The sequence below is a fragment of the Diorhabda carinulata genome, chromosome 1 (genome assembly GCF_026250575.1).
Source record: "Diorhabda carinulata isolate Delta chromosome 1, icDioCari1.1, whole genome shotgun sequence".
NCBI classification, from domain to species: Eukaryota; Metazoa; Arthropoda; class Insecta; order Coleoptera; family Chrysomelidae; genus Diorhabda; species Diorhabda carinulata.
This window is the reverse complement of record NC_079460.1, coordinates 36,888,758-36,907,916: the sequence shown is the minus strand read 5'-3', so window position 1 is coordinate 36,907,916 and position 19,159 is coordinate 36,888,758. Positions and strand designations below refer to the sequence as shown.

Genomic DNA, 19,159 nt, shown 5'->3' with positions numbered 1-19,159 from the left:
GTGTTAACCTCAATGGAGAACAGAAAATTAAATGTTCTGTTACCATAAAATTACGAGACTTATTATAACCCAACGAGTGGTATAATGAGTGACAATAGTATGAGTTTAACAGACTTCAATTTAAACCATCTGAATATTATCATAATTTTTGTAATTATTATAAACTGCTCGAATACAATATAATTCTGTTACGGTAAGAACTTAGCAGCAAACACGTTGTTATTCACCATTAGCAAGAATAGCTCATTCTCCTCTTTTATTCAAATAATAACGAGCTGCCGTGCATAGCTCGACGTTAAATAGAATGACAAGATCCTTTGGATGCGAAGTGAAAGCTAATAAGATAAATTACTGTTTTGAATAATTCTATAATACCGAACACTTGACATTGTCCATGTTTTGCTCTCATAATCTTCGTTGAAGTTTTAAGAAAAAGAAAAAAAAAGTCCGATGGCATAAAGAAATGAAAATTCATGAGCGTCTGCAATAAAACAAAAAGTATCAGTGAAAATATGATTACCCGAATGGAAAATTATTAATTTTGCAGTATTGAACTTGATTTATTGTTAGAAAAATCAAATTAAGTCACATTCTGTAAATAATCTTGAACGTCGTTTGAAGCAGTTTCTACTACATTCCTAATCGATGGTTAGTGCTAACAACGAAGAAAAACCAAACCTCAAATTCAAAGGAAAAAAAGAGTTTGAATTTCATAGCTCCGCATTTAATAAGCGTAGTTAAAGTATAGTTAAATTTCTATTAAAAAATGTTTAATGTGATAAAAGGAAAATTTATAACCGAAGTTTAACAAAAAACACCGTTACAACCCGAAGAATTGTCAATTATAGTTCACTACCTCTTGAATTTATATCAAAATGGAAAAAATAACAAAAAATCATAAATTCAAAGGATTTATTGGTGTATTGGAACATTTACCTCAATTTTATTATCCACGTTACAACCCTTTATTTATTTTTTTGCGCAAGGACCTTTCCTCATTGAACCCGCCTCTGAAGATTTACCATGAGCGATGAAACGGATCGTTAGTTTTCATTCTCTAATGTCATTGTGGTCTGTACGAGTCATTAGAGGCGTATTGTAACGATGTGAGAGAAAATCTTGAAGCATTTTGTTAAGGGTTAATGATTAATTATTCCTATCGGCATTGTAATCCTTTTTTTAATAAATTAGAAGAACTTCTATATGTTACCCCGATGCCGGTGTCAACAGTACAAAAGAGGCGCCAATACGCTTTCAATAGATACAATCTACGCCTATAGCGCATATCGTTTTTTGTCATTGTTTGCTTAATGTTTACCTAGGGTTATAGTTTTCAAAACACAGGTAACCACTTGGCAATCAGCATGATTGTTGTGTGAATTGATTTCACAGTAAATCTTTTAATGTCGCACATAATATTGAATTGAATGTACTAAACAATATTATCTTATTCCAGATTTTGTAAAATGAACGAAGGATACTTTTATGATAGATTGAAATTGAATGATGAAGCAGAAAATTTTCAATAAGTATGTATTTTACTGAAAAACTATTGATCGCATGATTCATCTAAAACAAATAATCAAAATTCACAAAATGACAACTGAAACACTAAAATAATTCATGCAGTAATTTTATGGGAATAGAATACCACATCTCAACAGTAATATTTATAATTAAAATATAAAAAAGCGACTAAATTCATTTATTTTTATACGTCCATGTATAATTGATGTTATAAAACAGAGTTCAAATGTTTGAATATAGAAAGTTTCTCCTCATATTTAACAGAAGTACCCCTGTCATGCTTCCAGCGCACTGCTTTTGGTAACGTCAATCATTATAGATGGAAACGTAATCCTTGTTCTTCTAAATGTAATCTCCAATAAATTTAGCCAAATGAAAGTGTACTTTCCAATGATGCAAAATTCAAAATCTTTTCAATAATCAGTTCTAGCTCTATGGTTATCAAGAAACCAAGAACCTGTTCCAGGCTATTTGTTCCTCATTGCTAAATAACTGCCATTATATAGTACAGTCACACAAGATTCCAACAATTATCTTTGCCTCTGATGGATTTGGAAAAAACTTTTCAAATATTTGGAAGCTTAGGACTCATAAATTATTTAATAAGGCCCAATTTGAAATACAATATTACAATTTTCAGGCCAAGGTGGGGAGGTAGTGAGCTGAATTTTTCCTACTTACCTAAAGGCACAAATAACAGGAGTATTCATTTCAGCCACTTCGCAATTAAGATAAGAACCTCATCATCTCGAATTCTGTAACTTTCCACATTTGTATTCAATACATTTTATACCTGTTAAGATTGTTTTAATACCATAGTAACTTTATTTGAGATGTACGAGGATATATTGGAAAATTCTTAGCCTACTAAAGAACCAAACAAAATGTCAAAATATTATAATACTCAACATATTTTCCTTTTAATTGCATACATTTATTACAGCGAACCTGCAACGTCTCTAGACGCTTCAAAAAAATGTTTCTTTTTGCTCTGCAAACCAGACCTCCACAGCTTTTATTACCTCGTCGTTGGAAGAAAAATTACGAAATTTTTTTCAGTTGAGGAAAGAGATGATAGTCGGACGGAGCCAAATCTGGTGAATAAGAGAGTGTTCTAGTAATCTAAACCCTAAATCACGATAGTAATCTCCAATTATTATTCTACCCTTATCCAAAAAATAAATCATGATTACTCCATGACAATCCCAAAATACTAAAACAAGAACTTTTCCAGCAGATTTTTGGACACGAAACTTCTTAGGTCTTGAAGAATCAGAGTGTCGCCATTCCATCGATTGTTGCTTTGTGTCTGGATCGTAGAAATGTACCCCAAGTCTTATCTATAGTAACTATTTGGTTTAAGAAGACTACATCGTTTTCAAATCGAGCATAGATCGAACGCCATGCTTCTACCCTTGCACGCTTTTAGTCAACATTCAAACATTTGGGGCAGCAATTTTCATCATGTCCAAATTGACGTGAACTATATGATGAACGCGTTCGTATGAAATATTCAGTGCTTCAGATATCCGTTTTAGCCCAATTCGACGGTCTGATAAAATCATGTCATGAACTGCATCGATATTTTCAGGTACTGACACAGAAACTGGCCTTCCCGATCAGTTATCATCTTCAATGGAAAATTTACCTCTTTTGAAATTTGCAGTTACGGTCGCATACGAAGGACATTGATCACCAAGGCTATTAAGCATATATTCGTAAATCTGCTTACCTCTTAACCCTTTTAAATACAGGTACTTGATGATGGCTCGGTACTCCAATTTTTCGATTTTCACAATTTCGGAGGATAAATTTATTGCGTAGCTCTGGTTTACTTTTTTGACGTCAAACTTTACACTGACACTTCTAATAAGTTATTGTTGGTTGCTATGGTAACGCAATATTTTGTTTATGCATGGAACTGGTCTAGGCTAACTAAATATCAATACATCCTCGTACCAATGGCAATATGTCCCAGTATATAGTAGTAACAAGTCTTCGAGTACATATTTGATTAGCTGTTAATAAGAAAGCCCCAGTTGTATGACAAGGAATACTACTGATTCCTATTAACAAAATCTTCCATTTTTTCTCTATTTTAAATGTGCAGTTACAGATAAATTTCATGATAGAAGGCTACTTGTGGAGATTTCCAACAAAGGAGGTGTGGGTACATGGAATTATTCTGTATAAGTTACAGAAGCGGATATCGATGATAAAATATATTCCTCGAATTTTCACGTTTAAGCTTATTTACAATGCAAAAACAAAAATCTGTGTGACGTCCACTTAGTTCCTCCCAAAATTTCCGCACCAACCTACATTAGTAGGTAAGATAAAACTTAATGGAGTGAACAATACAAAAAGAAAAACAGCTCACTCTTCAGAATATATCTTCAAGCGATACATCTGGAGTCCATTTAATTTGATAAGCTTCACAAATATTCAAAATTTCTTAAATTGCACTTTTTTCTCTCACTACAATAGATTTATCGTTCCATTACGAGTACATTTTGTATATGTTGATATAGGTAAGAAATACGAAAAACTCGTTACGCCTCTATCTTCAAAACCACTTCTTTCTCTTTTTCTATCTTATGTTTAGATAGATATTCTGATTGCAGAGCATGTGTTGAGGTGTGTGACCTGCCATTTTGTTTAGGTATAGCTACTAATTCATACTAATTCATTACTTCTTTTATAGATGATAATTGTATCTGCAAAACAGTAATCTTAGCTATACAAACTATACACGCTCTCAGCTCCTCCACCATAGTTTTAAATATTCAATAGCAATTCAATAGAACAACTCAAAAGCCTGTCAATATCAATTCTATCTCTATAATTATCAATGATTCTCGAAACTGTTTCAGAATTTTTGCTCGTCACTGCTTTATAACCGCACAAAAATAACACAATCCATAATTTTTTTCCGAGTTGAATACAAGATTCCATTTTTAGGTATATTTGCCTCAACAGCTTTGAATAAATATTTGGAAACTTCGAACTCGGAAAACCCTTTACAGCAAACGATAAGACGTGAGATAAAATGTAAGAATAAATAAGAAAAGATAATAACCTCATCATCTAGAATATAAGTTTTTTTCGGCACTTGAATCAAATTCCTACAACTCTACTTAACCGGGTACCAAAGAGATGTGAAATTTTCCGGTTCCGTGTTCAGACTTCAGGTCTGTATAACAGCACAGACCAAATATAATATTTCATCATTTTTGTCTCAATTTTAAGTTCAGGTTAAGATAGTTACGAATCAGTGATCCCATCTTCTGGAAAGTTGCACCGGCCGATTCAATCCGGTATCCAAGTTTCTTATTCGGATCCAGTTGCTCGGTGATGCATCATCCTTGGTATTTAGAATAAAGTATAAAAGAAAAGTAGCTTCAGGAACTGAACATATGAGACTACAAAAAGTTCATCCATGGTACAAATTGGACATAAATTTTTTCAATGTTCACATGAATTTTCTTCCCAAATACGATGATTGTTTATTGATAACATTTAATCTTTTCTGCACGCGTGATTAGTGAGATTTATCTTCGTTTTGTAGAAAAAGGTCTACGTTTTATAATGAATTGTATATTCCAGTATTTCAAGTCTTCAGTTATCTCAGTCTTCTATGCTATACTCGCAAAAATATCATGTAAAATCATTAATTTGTGAATATGAAAATTTAAAATCTGTTCCATGAAAATGAGTTCAGTGGTACCTTCCTTATATAGATAATTTTTTCGAAATGCATCTTCTTTAAAGTGAGTTACAGTCGTTGTGTAATTAACTACTGGTGTTCTCATTTTGGAAGTCTCTTAAAATATGTGAATCTCATGAAAAATGTGATTTCCTGAAACCCCAAAGATTTGTGTATATGAATTATTATTATGATATCGTTAGCATAAAATATCGTTGTCGGAGCGTTTTTACATATTAATATATTTCTGAAAACTCCAGGAGCTACGAGGGGTTATGAGAGAAATAATTAATTGAAATACATGAGTGAAAAAAATCTTCATATACTGCAGTTCATTTTCACAGACAGGGTATTCAAAAGTAGATGTGAAGGATAAGGATATTAAATAATATGTAACAGAAGGAAATTCTGGAAGCATTTCAGCATAATCAATTTATGATTAATTTTACTCATATTGATTAAAAATATGATGCTAAGATCTGCAAATTATACAGGAGATTATAATTTTAAGGATTAATACGTCCCTCGAATTTGATAATTTTCGGTTTAATTGTGAAGATTAGACAGATTATTTAGTGTATTGAAAGATATTTTCTCTATTTAGTCATAAAATTTTAATCTCTATCTTTTAATATAAAAATAAATTGCAACATCTCTAGTCTGCTCAGAGCTGAAGTTATATCTGACCCTAACAAGGTCTGATTATGTAAGGTCCCAACGCTTTTGCCTGTGTCAGTTTACTTCGAGCCATGGAACAGTATGTATTATAAAGTTCGATAGTGTCTTTTAAAACGTCTACCAAACAGCGCGATTGTTTGACCGTTAAGGCAAAAATTATACTGAGTATTTACTTAAAGTCAGTAAAGTGAGACCACGAAAAATAATGCACTGATTTCTTCAAAGAAGACTTAATTCACCGCAATCTTAATGGAATGCATGCAGAATAATAAGTGCCAGCGTTATTGCCATTTTTACAGAGACTGTTCCAGGAAACTAATGGTGCGATTAATTGTTCCATTTCAACTTTGTGGTGTACTCTACGTTGTATGGGGTTTTTATACAAAGGAACAGACAAAAGGCGAGCTTGCAAAAACTTACAGCTAGATCGGAGAACCGAACGATTTTCTACCTACATAATACTTTTCTACATACAAGCTCAGAAGAAAGGTGTGTTTTTAGCAACCAGAAATATTTAGGATGCCAGTCTGAATTATCACTGCGATATAACCGCGTTTTTAAAACAATATTGTAAAGAAAACAGGTCACGAAGTAATTCGGCTTCCACTATATTATAGTAATAATCCGATTTAGTTGATATGGCATAAATTGAAGTCTAATGTACGTGGACACAATAATACAAACAGTAGGGTGATCGAGTTGATAAAACGTTAATATAACCGTTTAAAACTGAAGAAACTGTATTCAACACGTGAAAAAATTGAGGATGGATTCAAATAGATGTATGTATACAAATATAAATAGTTTAGAACCCGTAAAAAACTTATTATTGATTTGAAAGATAGTTAGAATTGCGAAATTGAACTAAATGATATCTAGTAATGAATAAAATGTGATATATATTTATGTATTAATATTTTGTGTATCATTTAGGAGATTTAAGATTAAAATTCAAAAGTGCCATCATATTAAAGTTTCAAACACAACATTGATACAACATAACAAATATACCCTGTATTAAAATCAAATAGATTTCATAAAATTCAATTTTCTCTTTAAACTATAAGGAAAATGTCATGTATTATAATAGTGGGGTCTTGCAGAATGCCCTTTCAATAAATAGCACGACTTTTGGGTCTTTATATAGATCTTAGATTGTGAAAAATACTATAAAAATTATATTTTAGAACTTGAAAGGATTATGTAAAAATCATACAAATTAGTAAATTGTTTCAAATATGAATAATATTCACAAGATTTTGGCTACTTTTTTGGAATTAAGAATTTACCATAATTGTGTTAACCAATCTAGTTCTAATATTAAAGAGTCTGCTACGAATATTTCGCATAAAACGAGAGAAATTAAAAAAATAGTGTCACGCACTTTTCGTTAAGACAGGGAGAAAATATTTGAGAAAGAAAAAGTGAATATTATAATCCCGAATAGAAAAATCCTGAAAGATGAAAAGTCATTGTTGGTTTCTAGTGGAAGAGGTATACACTTACAATATGAATAAATCGATGTCTTAGAAAAGCCACCAACTGAAAACGAATTAAATTTAGCTGAAAAGAGAACTTGTCGCCTTCGCACAAAACATTTTCTATATATATAACAGAAAAGCATATGCCTTGGAGTGCACAAGTGTAAATTTTCATCATAATACTGAATCGGGGGTCTTTCAATCGAATTTTGTACACAAATATCTGCAACATACAGCCACCCACAGTGGATATATTGAAATCTTTTCAACTGCTTTGTAAATTCAGACCGCACAATGCTGCATTTGTGTATTTTATTCGTAGCAGTCCACAATTCTTGTGCCTACGAAATGGGTTACATTTGTTGGATTACAGATTTTTCAGGGTGGAAAAGCCTTTCTTTACTTATCAATGGAGAATTTTAGGTTTTTATAAAATCGAAAAATGCTAGAAGTATTGCATTATAAACTTGATTGAAAGTATATGGTCTTGATAAAACGTGTATTCAAAAAAATTATATATAACCGCTTCAAACCATTAAATTATACCCACATGTATTATACACCCAGAAAAAAAACTTGAATTAGGTGAATGGTTTTACCTTTGGTAATGAAATTTAATCTACCAGCTCTATGGGTTATAGCAGTATAATACATAATAACACCCAATCAATTTGGCTACTGTTACTGTATATTCTTTAATTAATTTGATGTTAAATTTTTCAATGATTTGCCCATATACATTTGTAGTAAAATATATCATTTAGACAATAATCTCCATAAAGATATTGAGCCAATAAATTTTTAACGTCGAAAGCAAATAATACTAATTATTGTTAGGATGAAAATGAAAAGAATTGTGGAAATATTTTCTCTACAAACAGAATTCGAATAAATTGATTTTTTCCAAACACAACAAGCATATAATCATGTTCGATAAAATCAGAGAATAGAAAACACTCGCTTTATTTGGTTTAATGTCATTCAAGTGGAACACCCTAATAATTAATATTCACAGTTTGAGTCATGAGCAAACATAATTGAAATACGCTAAGTTTTGATAACTAACCGTGTGAATTGAACTGTATTATCAAGTAACAATGTACTACAAACATTAAATTATCAAATCAAATAATTTTTACAATGTTCACATAAACTTATTCAAAAAGTAAATGTCAATATTAAAAGTATTTAGAATATTCTAAAATGGGATTAATTTTATTCGCAGGGTGTATGAAGTGTAATCAATGTATAAAACAAAATTTTTGATGATTGTTCATAAGAATCATTTGTTGTTTCCTGCACGCTAGGGGGCTAAATCTTCCTGGAAGGACTACGTTACATATTGATTCGAACATTCCAGTGTTTCAAATTTTCAATTATGTTAGGTCTCCCATCATAGTCTTACAGTATTACCAAGAAAAGCCATGAATGTATGAAGATAAAAATTCAGAATCTGTTCCATGAAAATGAGTTCAGTGGTAGCATTTATTCGAAATGCATCATTCATCACCATCAAGATGCTCTAAACATGCGTTAAACAATTTTGGTAACCTCAGAGAGTTACATTGAGGTTGATTTCAACGGATATTCTGATTGTAGAGCTTCTGACATACCATTTTGTATATATATTCACTACTTTATTCATAGATGATAATGTATTTCAAAAACAGTAGTATTAACGCTCCCAGCTCCTCCAACAAAATTTTAAATTGTTTAGTAACAATTCAATTAAAAGAAAAATATTCTTAATATTTACACGTGGATATCTATAAAATGTTATTATTTTCTCCCTTAGTAGTTGGTTAAGCAAATTATCGCCTCTAACTATGAGTTGTTGTCAAAAAAATAGAGTAAACTTTTCTTTAAATTCTGGCGGGTGCGCAACGCAACCCTTAAATGTTTTTTATAAAAAAAAGATATTTGGACAACTGAATTGTAATAACTGCCTCAGTATAATACTGTTCCAACGTCTAATTAAACAAAATATTCTATCATTGGTTTAAAATCACGCAAAATGATGGTTGTAACAACCCTATAAATTATCTGGTATCCCTTAACCACTATGAGGACCGTGTGGCCTAATGGATAAGGCGTCGGACTTCGAATCCGAAGATTGCAGGTTCGAGTCCTGTCACGGTCGAATTTTTTTCAAATTTTTTCATCATCAGCCTTCTCAACTGATAAATTTTTAGTTAAGCATAACTTTGGAATTAATATGGTTATGGGAACATGCAGAACAAATTTCAAATTTTAGCGATTTTTGAGCTAAAAATTGGAAATGTGGATTTATAGAGACTGTGAAAACAGTATCTATAGTAATGCGTTGTTTCATTAAAAAATAAGTCACCTTCTGAATAAATTCTTTTCATTTCCAAGAAAATCCGATTTATATGATTGTTCATAAATATACTAACTGCATGAGTTTGACTTTCTAAATTAAAATACCGAAATTCCCGTTTCTAAAATTTAAACACAATCAATCCAAAGTCAAATATTCTAATTTAAGATTTTCGTTCACTATTGTATTTTTTACAGCTTCGATTTTCCGCACGTTTCCACTTCATAGACGTAAGTACAAATTTTTTCATATTATATATATTTCATCGTCTGTATATAATTTGTTTTCTTTTCACCCTATATACGCACATTTTCCTGCCCTTTCTATTTTACGCCAGATTTTTCGCTTCGACCTATGACCTCTCATTTTTTCTAGCGTGTTGTCCCATTTTGCTCGTGACCTTCCTTTTTCCTGGCGTTATACTTTCCAAAATTTTCTTAACTAGCACTGTGTTATCCATCCTTTGTAGATGGTTCACCATCCTAGTCACCTTTCCTAGTAACTTGTGCGGTTTTAAATCTATTATTCGAATTTTCTATTCCGATCTGATGTCCCAAGAAAGAATTGCACATATTCTATGGCTATTTCTTTCGATAAATATTTCAAGGAACCTTTGTGAAAAATATTCAAACCCATTCATTATTTTGAACCCATTGGAGTTCCCATAAACATCAAATATTTTCTATAAAATTACATACATTATTCAGTTATTGAAATTCCTCTTGCTTCATTTATATACAGGGTATCTGATTGATTCTTTATGGGTTTATTGACGCTAAAATAGCCAAGAAGCTTGTTTGCTGAACCTCCGTTCACAAGAACTTTGCGAAATTAACGACTTAGTACTGCGAGAAATCTATAATTGGAAGGTCAAACCTATCAAATTATTGACAAGCATCCAAAAGCGAATACCAGAAGACTAAGTCAATAAGTAAATAAGGAATAAATCTATTTGGGATATTCTAAAATGTGGTTTATTTTATCCGTATCACGTCTAAAGTATGCATGCAGTCTTGCTTCTCAATATATGGTATTGTAATTTTTCATAAACTATACACTGCTTGACGAATAAGCACACGCATATTCAAATGCAACAAACTTTTTTCTAGTCAATGTATATATACAAAATATCGATGATTGTTTATTAGGAATATTCGACAAACCCCTCCACTCCTTTGGATCGCACACCTGTCGTTTGGACTAAATCCTCTAAATTTTTGGGTGTGAGTGGAGACATTTGAAAGCACCTCCTGAATTTAGAAAATTAGCATAGCATCTTACGAAACTCTAATATTATTTGTAACAATACAGAGGTCGGATTAAATAAGGCAACTGTTTCGAAAAATGGGTATAAGTCCAGCAACGCTCATAAGTCTGGTAATTTTGTCGAAAAAGATTAAAAAAAGATGTTTCAGACAGTATCTGTATCATGATAACACGTGTTTGTTGATTAAACTCATTTTCAGAATGATTAATTGATCACAAGTTCACGTTTCACGAAAGAGTTTTTTTATTACGTGGTATCTTCGTACGAACGTGGATTACGAAATGGTACGATCAATCGGCATAAATGCGTGTACTGGAACGACCAGAATCCTCACGTCTTCATTGAAGAAGAATTAAGCCTGCCTGGGGATGTGGATGTGTGTGGGCAGGTTACCATGCCGTTGATCACTTGAAGGGCTGAATTTATCTGTAAATGCTAGAAGATTTACGTGGAAAAATGGACAACGATCCAGCACTCGTGATCATCCGACATTTCGCTGCACTACGCGTTATGCGTGGGGGAATACCTTAATGTTTATTTTGGAGAAAGGATAAGCTGGCGAGGATTCGTAATGTGACCTAACACCCTGTGATTTCTTCCTGTAGGGCCTTCTCAAGTGCCCCGTTTTTGCAAGAGGACTACGTACCCTTCCCGATCATCGAACTGCAATTGAAAAAGAATTTGAAGCTCGTCGCGAACAGCTTGACATGTTTCGACGGACTTGCCTCTCGGTTTAGAAATGTTGCCGTAAATGCATTGATCAATTTAAACCTTTTTTCGAATCGCTTTTGTGATTTCTTTCAATAAATTCATTTTGATGCTGCATTTTTTCTCTTAATGCAAATTTGTTGCATAACTCATGCCGACCTCTGTATAAACCGTTTCGGTTTTACTCAGCAATCTATTTGTCTTGTGTTTTAGCTTAAAAATCACTAAAAATACTTTCTGTATTAAACATAACCTGTTTAAATATTATCTGATCTTGAGTATATGCATATATATCACGATAAAGGAGAATAAATAGGAAAAATATAGGTAATTGAAGATTTGAAGGGATATTGTAATAGGATAGATTCAAATTAAAAATATTGTATAAAAGGAAACTAGACAAATCAAAAGAAAACGTATATCATTGTAAAACAGTAACAATCATTCATGTATCTTTGGATCCAAACCACCCCTATGCTGTTCTGTCACCCTCTATCTAGAGTGAAACTAAATAAATTCACAAAAGCGTATGCTACTGTGGTGAAATAAACCAACTCAACGACCACTATGCGTCTCCATACACTTTCACAACTGTGTTTTATTTTGACATTTTAATTATATGCAGTGGCGACGACAGTGGGTGTGACTTTCGGACTAAGGGGGTGTTTTAGTAACCACAGGGGGTGCAATTAGTTTAGTGGGTGTGCTAGATCTGCGGTTGATCTTTCTTTTGGGGTCTTTTATCGCAATTAAATATCTCACTCACGCCTTAATTATATGTTTAAGTGTGTTTATTTTTTTATGTTAGCCAGGTATTCTAAATATATGTGCAACAAAAAGCGATAATATAGATAAATGATGATAATCCGTTGGAAATATACACAAAACAGGACTACAAAATTATTCATTAAAAATTATGGACCATAGTAAAAAAAATTAAAGACCTACTTCAACTAAATCGATGAAGGCCAACTTAACTTCCATATACTTTCGAATTTTGAAACCTAAGAAATGGGTTCGTTAGCTTATTGACATCCACTAATGTCATTAACATATGATTTTGATGGATTCACTGAATAAGTTTGACAGCTGATCTGTCAAAATTTTTAGGTATATTTGGTGTTATGCCGATTTTAACTGAGAAACGTGAGACAAAACAATTTGAAAATTCAACAGTTGAGGCCTTCAGCACTTTGTCTCAACTGTCTCAAAATCGAACAAAAAAAATAAAAAGTTCAATATCCTTCGTGATATGATTTTTGCAATTAGCATTGAAATAACGGGAAATAAGATATTCACGAAAAACTGACTTTTGTAACCTTTGGACTTATTTTAAAACGCAGAAAACAGATTCACGAAATAACGTTAAAATCACCAACATAGGTATATACGAATTATTTCTTATTCCGAGAAGATAAAACTACTATTAAATATCAAAGTGAAGATATACTTTACAATTTTCAATCACTTGATCTCTGATAACTGACATACATAAATCAGTTCATGACCGATGACATTTCATTGAAAATTGTCAAGAATTATTTTGAAGATATATTTAAATTTATAGTCAGAAATACAAGATGATTAAGGTAAGCTCCAATCTTATATTAAGCATTATCGAATTTTGGAAATTTCAGGGTAGAGTTTATTCAAAGTACGATCCATATCTACGCAGGATGCTCAAGGATTTGAGGAAAATTCTTGAAATATTAATGACCGCCAAACCCAAGCAAATCTACATGTATGAATTTATTATAAACGAGAACCTGAAACGTGTTAAAAGTGACATGAAAGAGGTCATCGAAATTGCCAAGAGGATTAGAGATTTCAAAACTCAGATTGCGGTCACAGAATTATATTTCATTATTGAGATTGATTTTGGAAAAATTTTCAAAAAACTTTGTAGACATTGAGCGAATGAATACTTTGTAACCATCACACAATATATGCTTCAAATTTACGAATGATTTTTATTTGAATTAAATTAATTCCGCTTGCCTACGTACCTCCATTTTCTTCTATTCTCTGACAGTATCAATTTCTTTTTCCGCTCACTAATCTATCTAAAATCGTTCTTTGCATATATCTTCTGTATTTCACCAGTTTTTTGTCTATTTTGAACAAAAAATCAGTAAGTCATTGATGACACTTTTCTATTCTTTTCAACTTTAAAGGAACATATTATTATTTTACATGTGAATATATATAAACTAAGTTTTTTAATAAGAAGAGATAATTCCAGTCCTTAAAGAATATTTTGACAAATACAATTAGATTAGAAAAAAATAAAAGAAGAAGATAAAGATGATGAGAAAATTATTGAAAAATACTCTCAAACAAAAGTAAAAATCAACGAAAAAGCTTCTCGTATAATTGACAGAAGCATATGAGATAAATTTTCAAAAATTCTCGTTACAAATAAAGATTGAGAGGAGATAAGAAACTTGCAAAAAAGAAAGAATTTTTTTATATAAAAAGCAAACACAAGAGGGTAAACCCTATTACACTCTAATAGTTCGAGTGATGCCTACCGTGTGGATATTGAGCTTCTGTAGGTTGTAATGTTCGGGAAAGACTTGCCTTGGTAGCTGATTCTATAGGCTTGTACATCTCCAAAGAAAAAAGTCCCGAGCCCTCAGCGTTCATGAACCTATCGAGAAGGTTTTTAAAATAGTACTCGTGGGAGTATTACTCTCTTCTGTATTGAGTCGAGCATCCTCAGGGTATGCTGAGGAGCCGAGCCCCAAATTTGCGAGCAATAGTTCATAAATGGACGAATCTGGGTCTTATAGAGGATTAGAAGTTGTTACGGAGTATATAGCTTTTTGGTTTTGAAGAGGGCTTCAAATTTTTGTGAAGCTGTCTTAGCTAATTGGGTCACATGACTATGTCAGGAAATATTGCTTCCAAGCTCGATACCCAAACGGTATCGAGTGATTTTGCGGTGAGGGTGATATTTTATGTAGAGATAGGACCAAATTCTGAGCTACAATACCAGCCTTCTTTGTAAAAACAGCAGCCTGAGTCTTCACTCCATTATACTCGATTAGATTGTTTCCACATCACTCCAGAATGATCTCAAGATTGGTATTGATGGTGGTGAACTGTTGCTACCTACAGATTTGGGTGTTAGTCGAATTTATTGAGGCCGCTGATTTTAATGACGACATTAATGTACTATTATCGGGTTTGCAGTTTTGTCGAGGAAATCTTTGATGTACAGGAGAAAGAGAGTAGGTGACAAGATGCATACCTGGGAAACACCAGCATTAACCTTAAACCTTTCTGATATGTGTCCATCGATAGCACCTGGATAGATCGGTCTTTAAGAAAGCTACTAAGCCAGTCGACGAGTCAGGAGGACAAACCGCACGATTTTAATTTATTCAGAAGCCCTGTCAAAAGCCTTCGATATGTCCAGTGCGATTGCTCTGGATTCCTCATATTTTTCTATAGTTCCAGTCCATACGTTGGCGCCAAAGGACAGGAGATCTTTGGTTCATCTATTAATGAAAGCCGCATTGATGGTCGCTGATGATGTTAGTAGTTACAAGATATCTCAAGATTTATTGATTAAAGACTTTCTACATGACCTTGGCAATGGCTGGGACTAGAGCAATCGGACGGTAGTCGTTGTTAACCGTCTTTTTCTTTTTTCAATACCATTAGTGGTAATCCAACGGGTTCAGGGGCTTTATTGATGTCCAAGGTTTTGAAAAGTATATTGCCATATCGCGGTGTCAAACAACATGTCCGAAGAAATCTAATTTAAAGGTACTTAGAAGAAGTAGCTCGAAACAAACGTAGATAAAGCAAGATAATAAAGAAAAAAAATTATATGTAATGAAAATATTAACGAAAGAAAGAGAGAGTAGAAGCACACTAGAAAACGGAATCCTAAAAAGATGAGAAGGAGAATATATGTACTTGATTTTAAGTCTATTTTGATAAAAAACGGCGTTTTATAAAGAAGTTATTTTTGACGTTTTGACCTAATTACTGAATACTTAAAGAAACAGGTGTTTCTAAGCCTTTAGTGAATGTGGTTTGTTTCGATAGTAAGAATATTTTCTTTATACTTATTCCTTTTTTACAATAAAGTTCCTAGTAAGTGACCCAAGGGAGCGGTTTGTTGCATACAGTAGGCAGTAGGCACGAAAGCGAATCACTTTCACTGGATCAATGAACAAATAACCACCACCTCTCTTAATATTGGCTTCTAAACGAAAGCTGAAATGTCGATAAATTTCACATTTTCAATTATTGAACCCACGAAATTATATATATCCACAATGCTCCGTTCCTATTTCTATATTGGCAGCACTGTGATCACAGTTACGAGCATGCTTTGCAGTTCCTCTGCCTCCAGCAGAAAAAATTTACTTTATTTGCTGCTGCCGACGTGGTCTTTCTCGTGCTTTTTAATGATGTCAACTTTAATTGAAAATGCCACTTGTGAAATCAGATCTATGAAGTGAAATACGAGATTGCAAGATGCTATGAGTAATTAAATATGAGATGGTTCAGACAGTTCAACGGAGAAGTGAACGATGAAAACGATGTTGACTCTCGCCTTTGGTTATTGATGTACTAGTTCACGCAATTGAAGAGAAGCTTGAGCAAAACCGAAGGTTCACAATTAGTGCTATGGAATGTCCGCAAATTTTGTGATCACTAACTTATCAACTTTTTACTGGGAAACTGTAATTTTATGAACTCACGTTGGGTATCCAAAATTCTTACTAAACAGCACATGAAACAACGGATGGATAATTGACTTCACTTTTTGACACGCTGCAATGAAGACGATGATTATTTTCTTCATCGAATAATCACGGGGGATGAGATGTTAACACCTCGAACCTCGCACGATGTTTAGACAGAAACAACATTTTGCTTATTGATTTCTCACCACGAGACCAAACAATCAATGTACATGTTTACTGCGATAGCATTAAGAACTTTGACCACCCTATACAGAACAAATGCCAAGATTTACTATCAGAAGGTGCTGTGTTTTTTCACTACCTCACAATGCCAAAGTGTTTTGGCAGTGTTCGACCATCCTCTGTACAGTCCGGACCTCGCTTGATGGTCGGTACTTAAAAGATGATGACCAGTTGAAAGGACATTCTACCACAAAGTTGAAAACAAAGGCGTATACTTTCTATTGATATGGGTATTGAAATAAATATTTTCCAAGCTTTCGTAACTTAATAACTTCCATTGCCATCGATAGTAACCGAAATTTTATCAGAAAGTAGTTTCAAACGTTATTTCTTAAAAATGATTCTCAAATTGTTTTTTTTTAATAATTGTACAAATGAAAAACATAAAAAGCTTTTCAAAATAGTGCCGGTTTTCTAATATGTTTGTTTTGATATGTAATTCCTCGGCAAATATGGATTACAATAAATAGAAATCACTATTTATATCTGAACCATATATTATCTATTGGTTACAAAATATTGATTTTAACGTCCAAAGATATTGTTGAAAACTCTCTCTATATCAAACTCAATAATAAAGAATAATTCTGCCACCGACATCTGAACTTTGAAATCCTTGTTCCTCGTGACGATTTTCAGAAGTTCGTTTAGGTCTTTTTTGATACGTTCCAGTCTTTCGTATATACTAGGTTCATGTCTGTATATTTTCTTGGGTCTGCAGATTACTATTGATTCACATGTTTCATAATCCGGGTGCCTCTTCGCAATTTTGACGAGTTCCTGCATTTCAGCTTTTAAATGCTCCAGGCATTCGTTCAGACTACATTCATATTTGTACATTTTTGGTTTGCTGGTTACTATTTCAAGAGCTTTCCTTAACTGCGTGTGGATTCTATGTAAAAATAGAATAAAACTGGAAGAGTTTTCACTCTGAAATTACAAAAACTCAATATTTGAATAAAGCGTGATATAAAATGGAGCTTACCTTAATCATGATGTATTTTTCACTAGAAATTTGAATATATTCTCACAAAGAATATTTGACAATGTTATTGTCAAAAGATATCGAACAGTAATGAAGTTAGGTATGTTAATAACTATAGATCAAGTACTAGCGGAATGATCATTCGCAAGGTATGACACTTGAGGTATGTCAATTTCAATAAATCAAGTGTCTGTAAAGTGAACAGTTGTCAATTAGGTATATCATTTCGTACTTGCGATATGATTGGTCGTAATTATCCACTCATTTCTTAAATCAAATGATCTAACTTTTAGCAAACTCTAGTCCACTTCCACCAATGAGAATCAAATCAACTAACTCAGAAGTTCTCAATGCATGAGGAAAAGTTAAGCATCATTTATGACTCAAGCAGTTCATTATTGGAAATTTCAACGACATGCGTTGTACAGAATAATGCAGTAAATACACCCTAAAAGAATTATTATAAAATTCACTCTGGTGTTAATGTTATTCAATACATATTAACGGACATATACACAGATTGCTCTCTTTCTCTCTACCTCCCTTAGTTTTTTCATATCATACTTAGTTAGTTAAGTTCGCTCTTTTCTATTATGAGGTTTTTTCTTACGCCTTTAGCTGCATTCATTCTTAATTATTAAGGTCCATATGGACTTCTAAATCGCCTTATTTATTGATGGATATTCCATTCAACTGTGTGTGAAATTGATAAAAAAATCTTGATCAATTCGAAAAACTATTTCGGAAGGTATTTGCAATATATAAGGTGGCGAAGGTTAAATACCATGAAACTGTAAGGCTGGTCATAAGGTTTTGCACTTTTGTAACTGGCGTAGGGGGTTGAGGCTAGTCTGGAGCGGTTCACATGGGATTACTTCACAAGAGAACAACGTCATTACTCAAAGAGTCTAAATGTAAATTTGATTATCATGGGTTAAGAACTTCTAAGGACTCGGCAGAACTGTTAATAAAAATAGACCATGAAGTAGAAGTGAGAGACCACGGTGCAAGTAAGCAAGTCTGTGCGGAGAGATCAACGAATTGATTACACACAGAGGAGATATTTCGGGGCCTCCTCGTAGCCCACACCTATTTCTAGCTAGTTTCTTTTCATAGGGATTTTTTAAAAGTAGAACCTATGTGAATTGACCAAAAACAAAACTTCTATTAGAGAAATAGGTGATATGGCGGCCAATTGGATGATATTATTTTCAAGAAATAATTGTATATTCTTTATTTTCATTAATTTCATTTCATTTATGTATTTGTGATTTTTTCCATGGCAATTTAAACAGTGCAAAGAGCTATTAACCACTTTGCATATGAAGAGATATATGTGATTACACATTAATTTTAGATAGAGCCTTATTATTATTCCTTTCTGCTTTTTTCCCTCGTTAAACTTATTACCTATAAAAAATAGTACCAACACAATTTGTAATCACCTATATTAGTAACAATGGGATCTACAATATTGGCAAAAATAGATCTTCACCTTTAATATCTCAAGATACGGTCAC

General features: G+C 32.8%; 1 protein-coding gene, 1 long non-coding RNA gene and 1 other non-coding gene across 3 annotated transcripts; 2 read left to right on the top strand and 1 right to left on the bottom strand.

Moving 5' to 3' along the window:
- The first annotated feature begins 9,459 nt into the window (after positions 1-9,459).
- Trnar-ucg (transfer RNA arginine (anticodon UCG)) lies at positions 9,460-9,532 on the top strand. Its single transcript has one exon. It is a non-coding gene; the product is annotated as a tRNA-Arg (tRNA).
- Positions 9,533-13,220: 3,688 nt separating this feature from the next.
- LOC130895403 (uncharacterized) lies at positions 13,221-13,663 on the top strand. The gene is made up of 2 exons (XR_009059461.1): positions 13,221-13,294; positions 13,343-13,663. It is a non-coding gene; the product is annotated as an uncharacterized LOC130895403 (long non-coding RNA).
- A 3,470-nt stretch (positions 13,664-17,133) lies between these two features.
- Positions 17,134-17,717, bottom strand: LOC130895339 (uncharacterized). Its single transcript, XM_057802576.1, has 2 exons — positions 17,640-17,717; positions 17,134-17,584 (listed from the first exon to the last, which is right to left on the bottom strand). Exons 1-2 carry the CDS (start codon positions 17,646-17,648, stop codon positions 17,180-17,182), a joined length of 414 nt encoding a protein of 137 aa, XP_057658559.1. The 5' UTR covers positions 17,649-17,717; the 3' UTR covers positions 17,134-17,179.
- Positions 17,718-19,159: the final 1,442 nt, after the last annotated feature.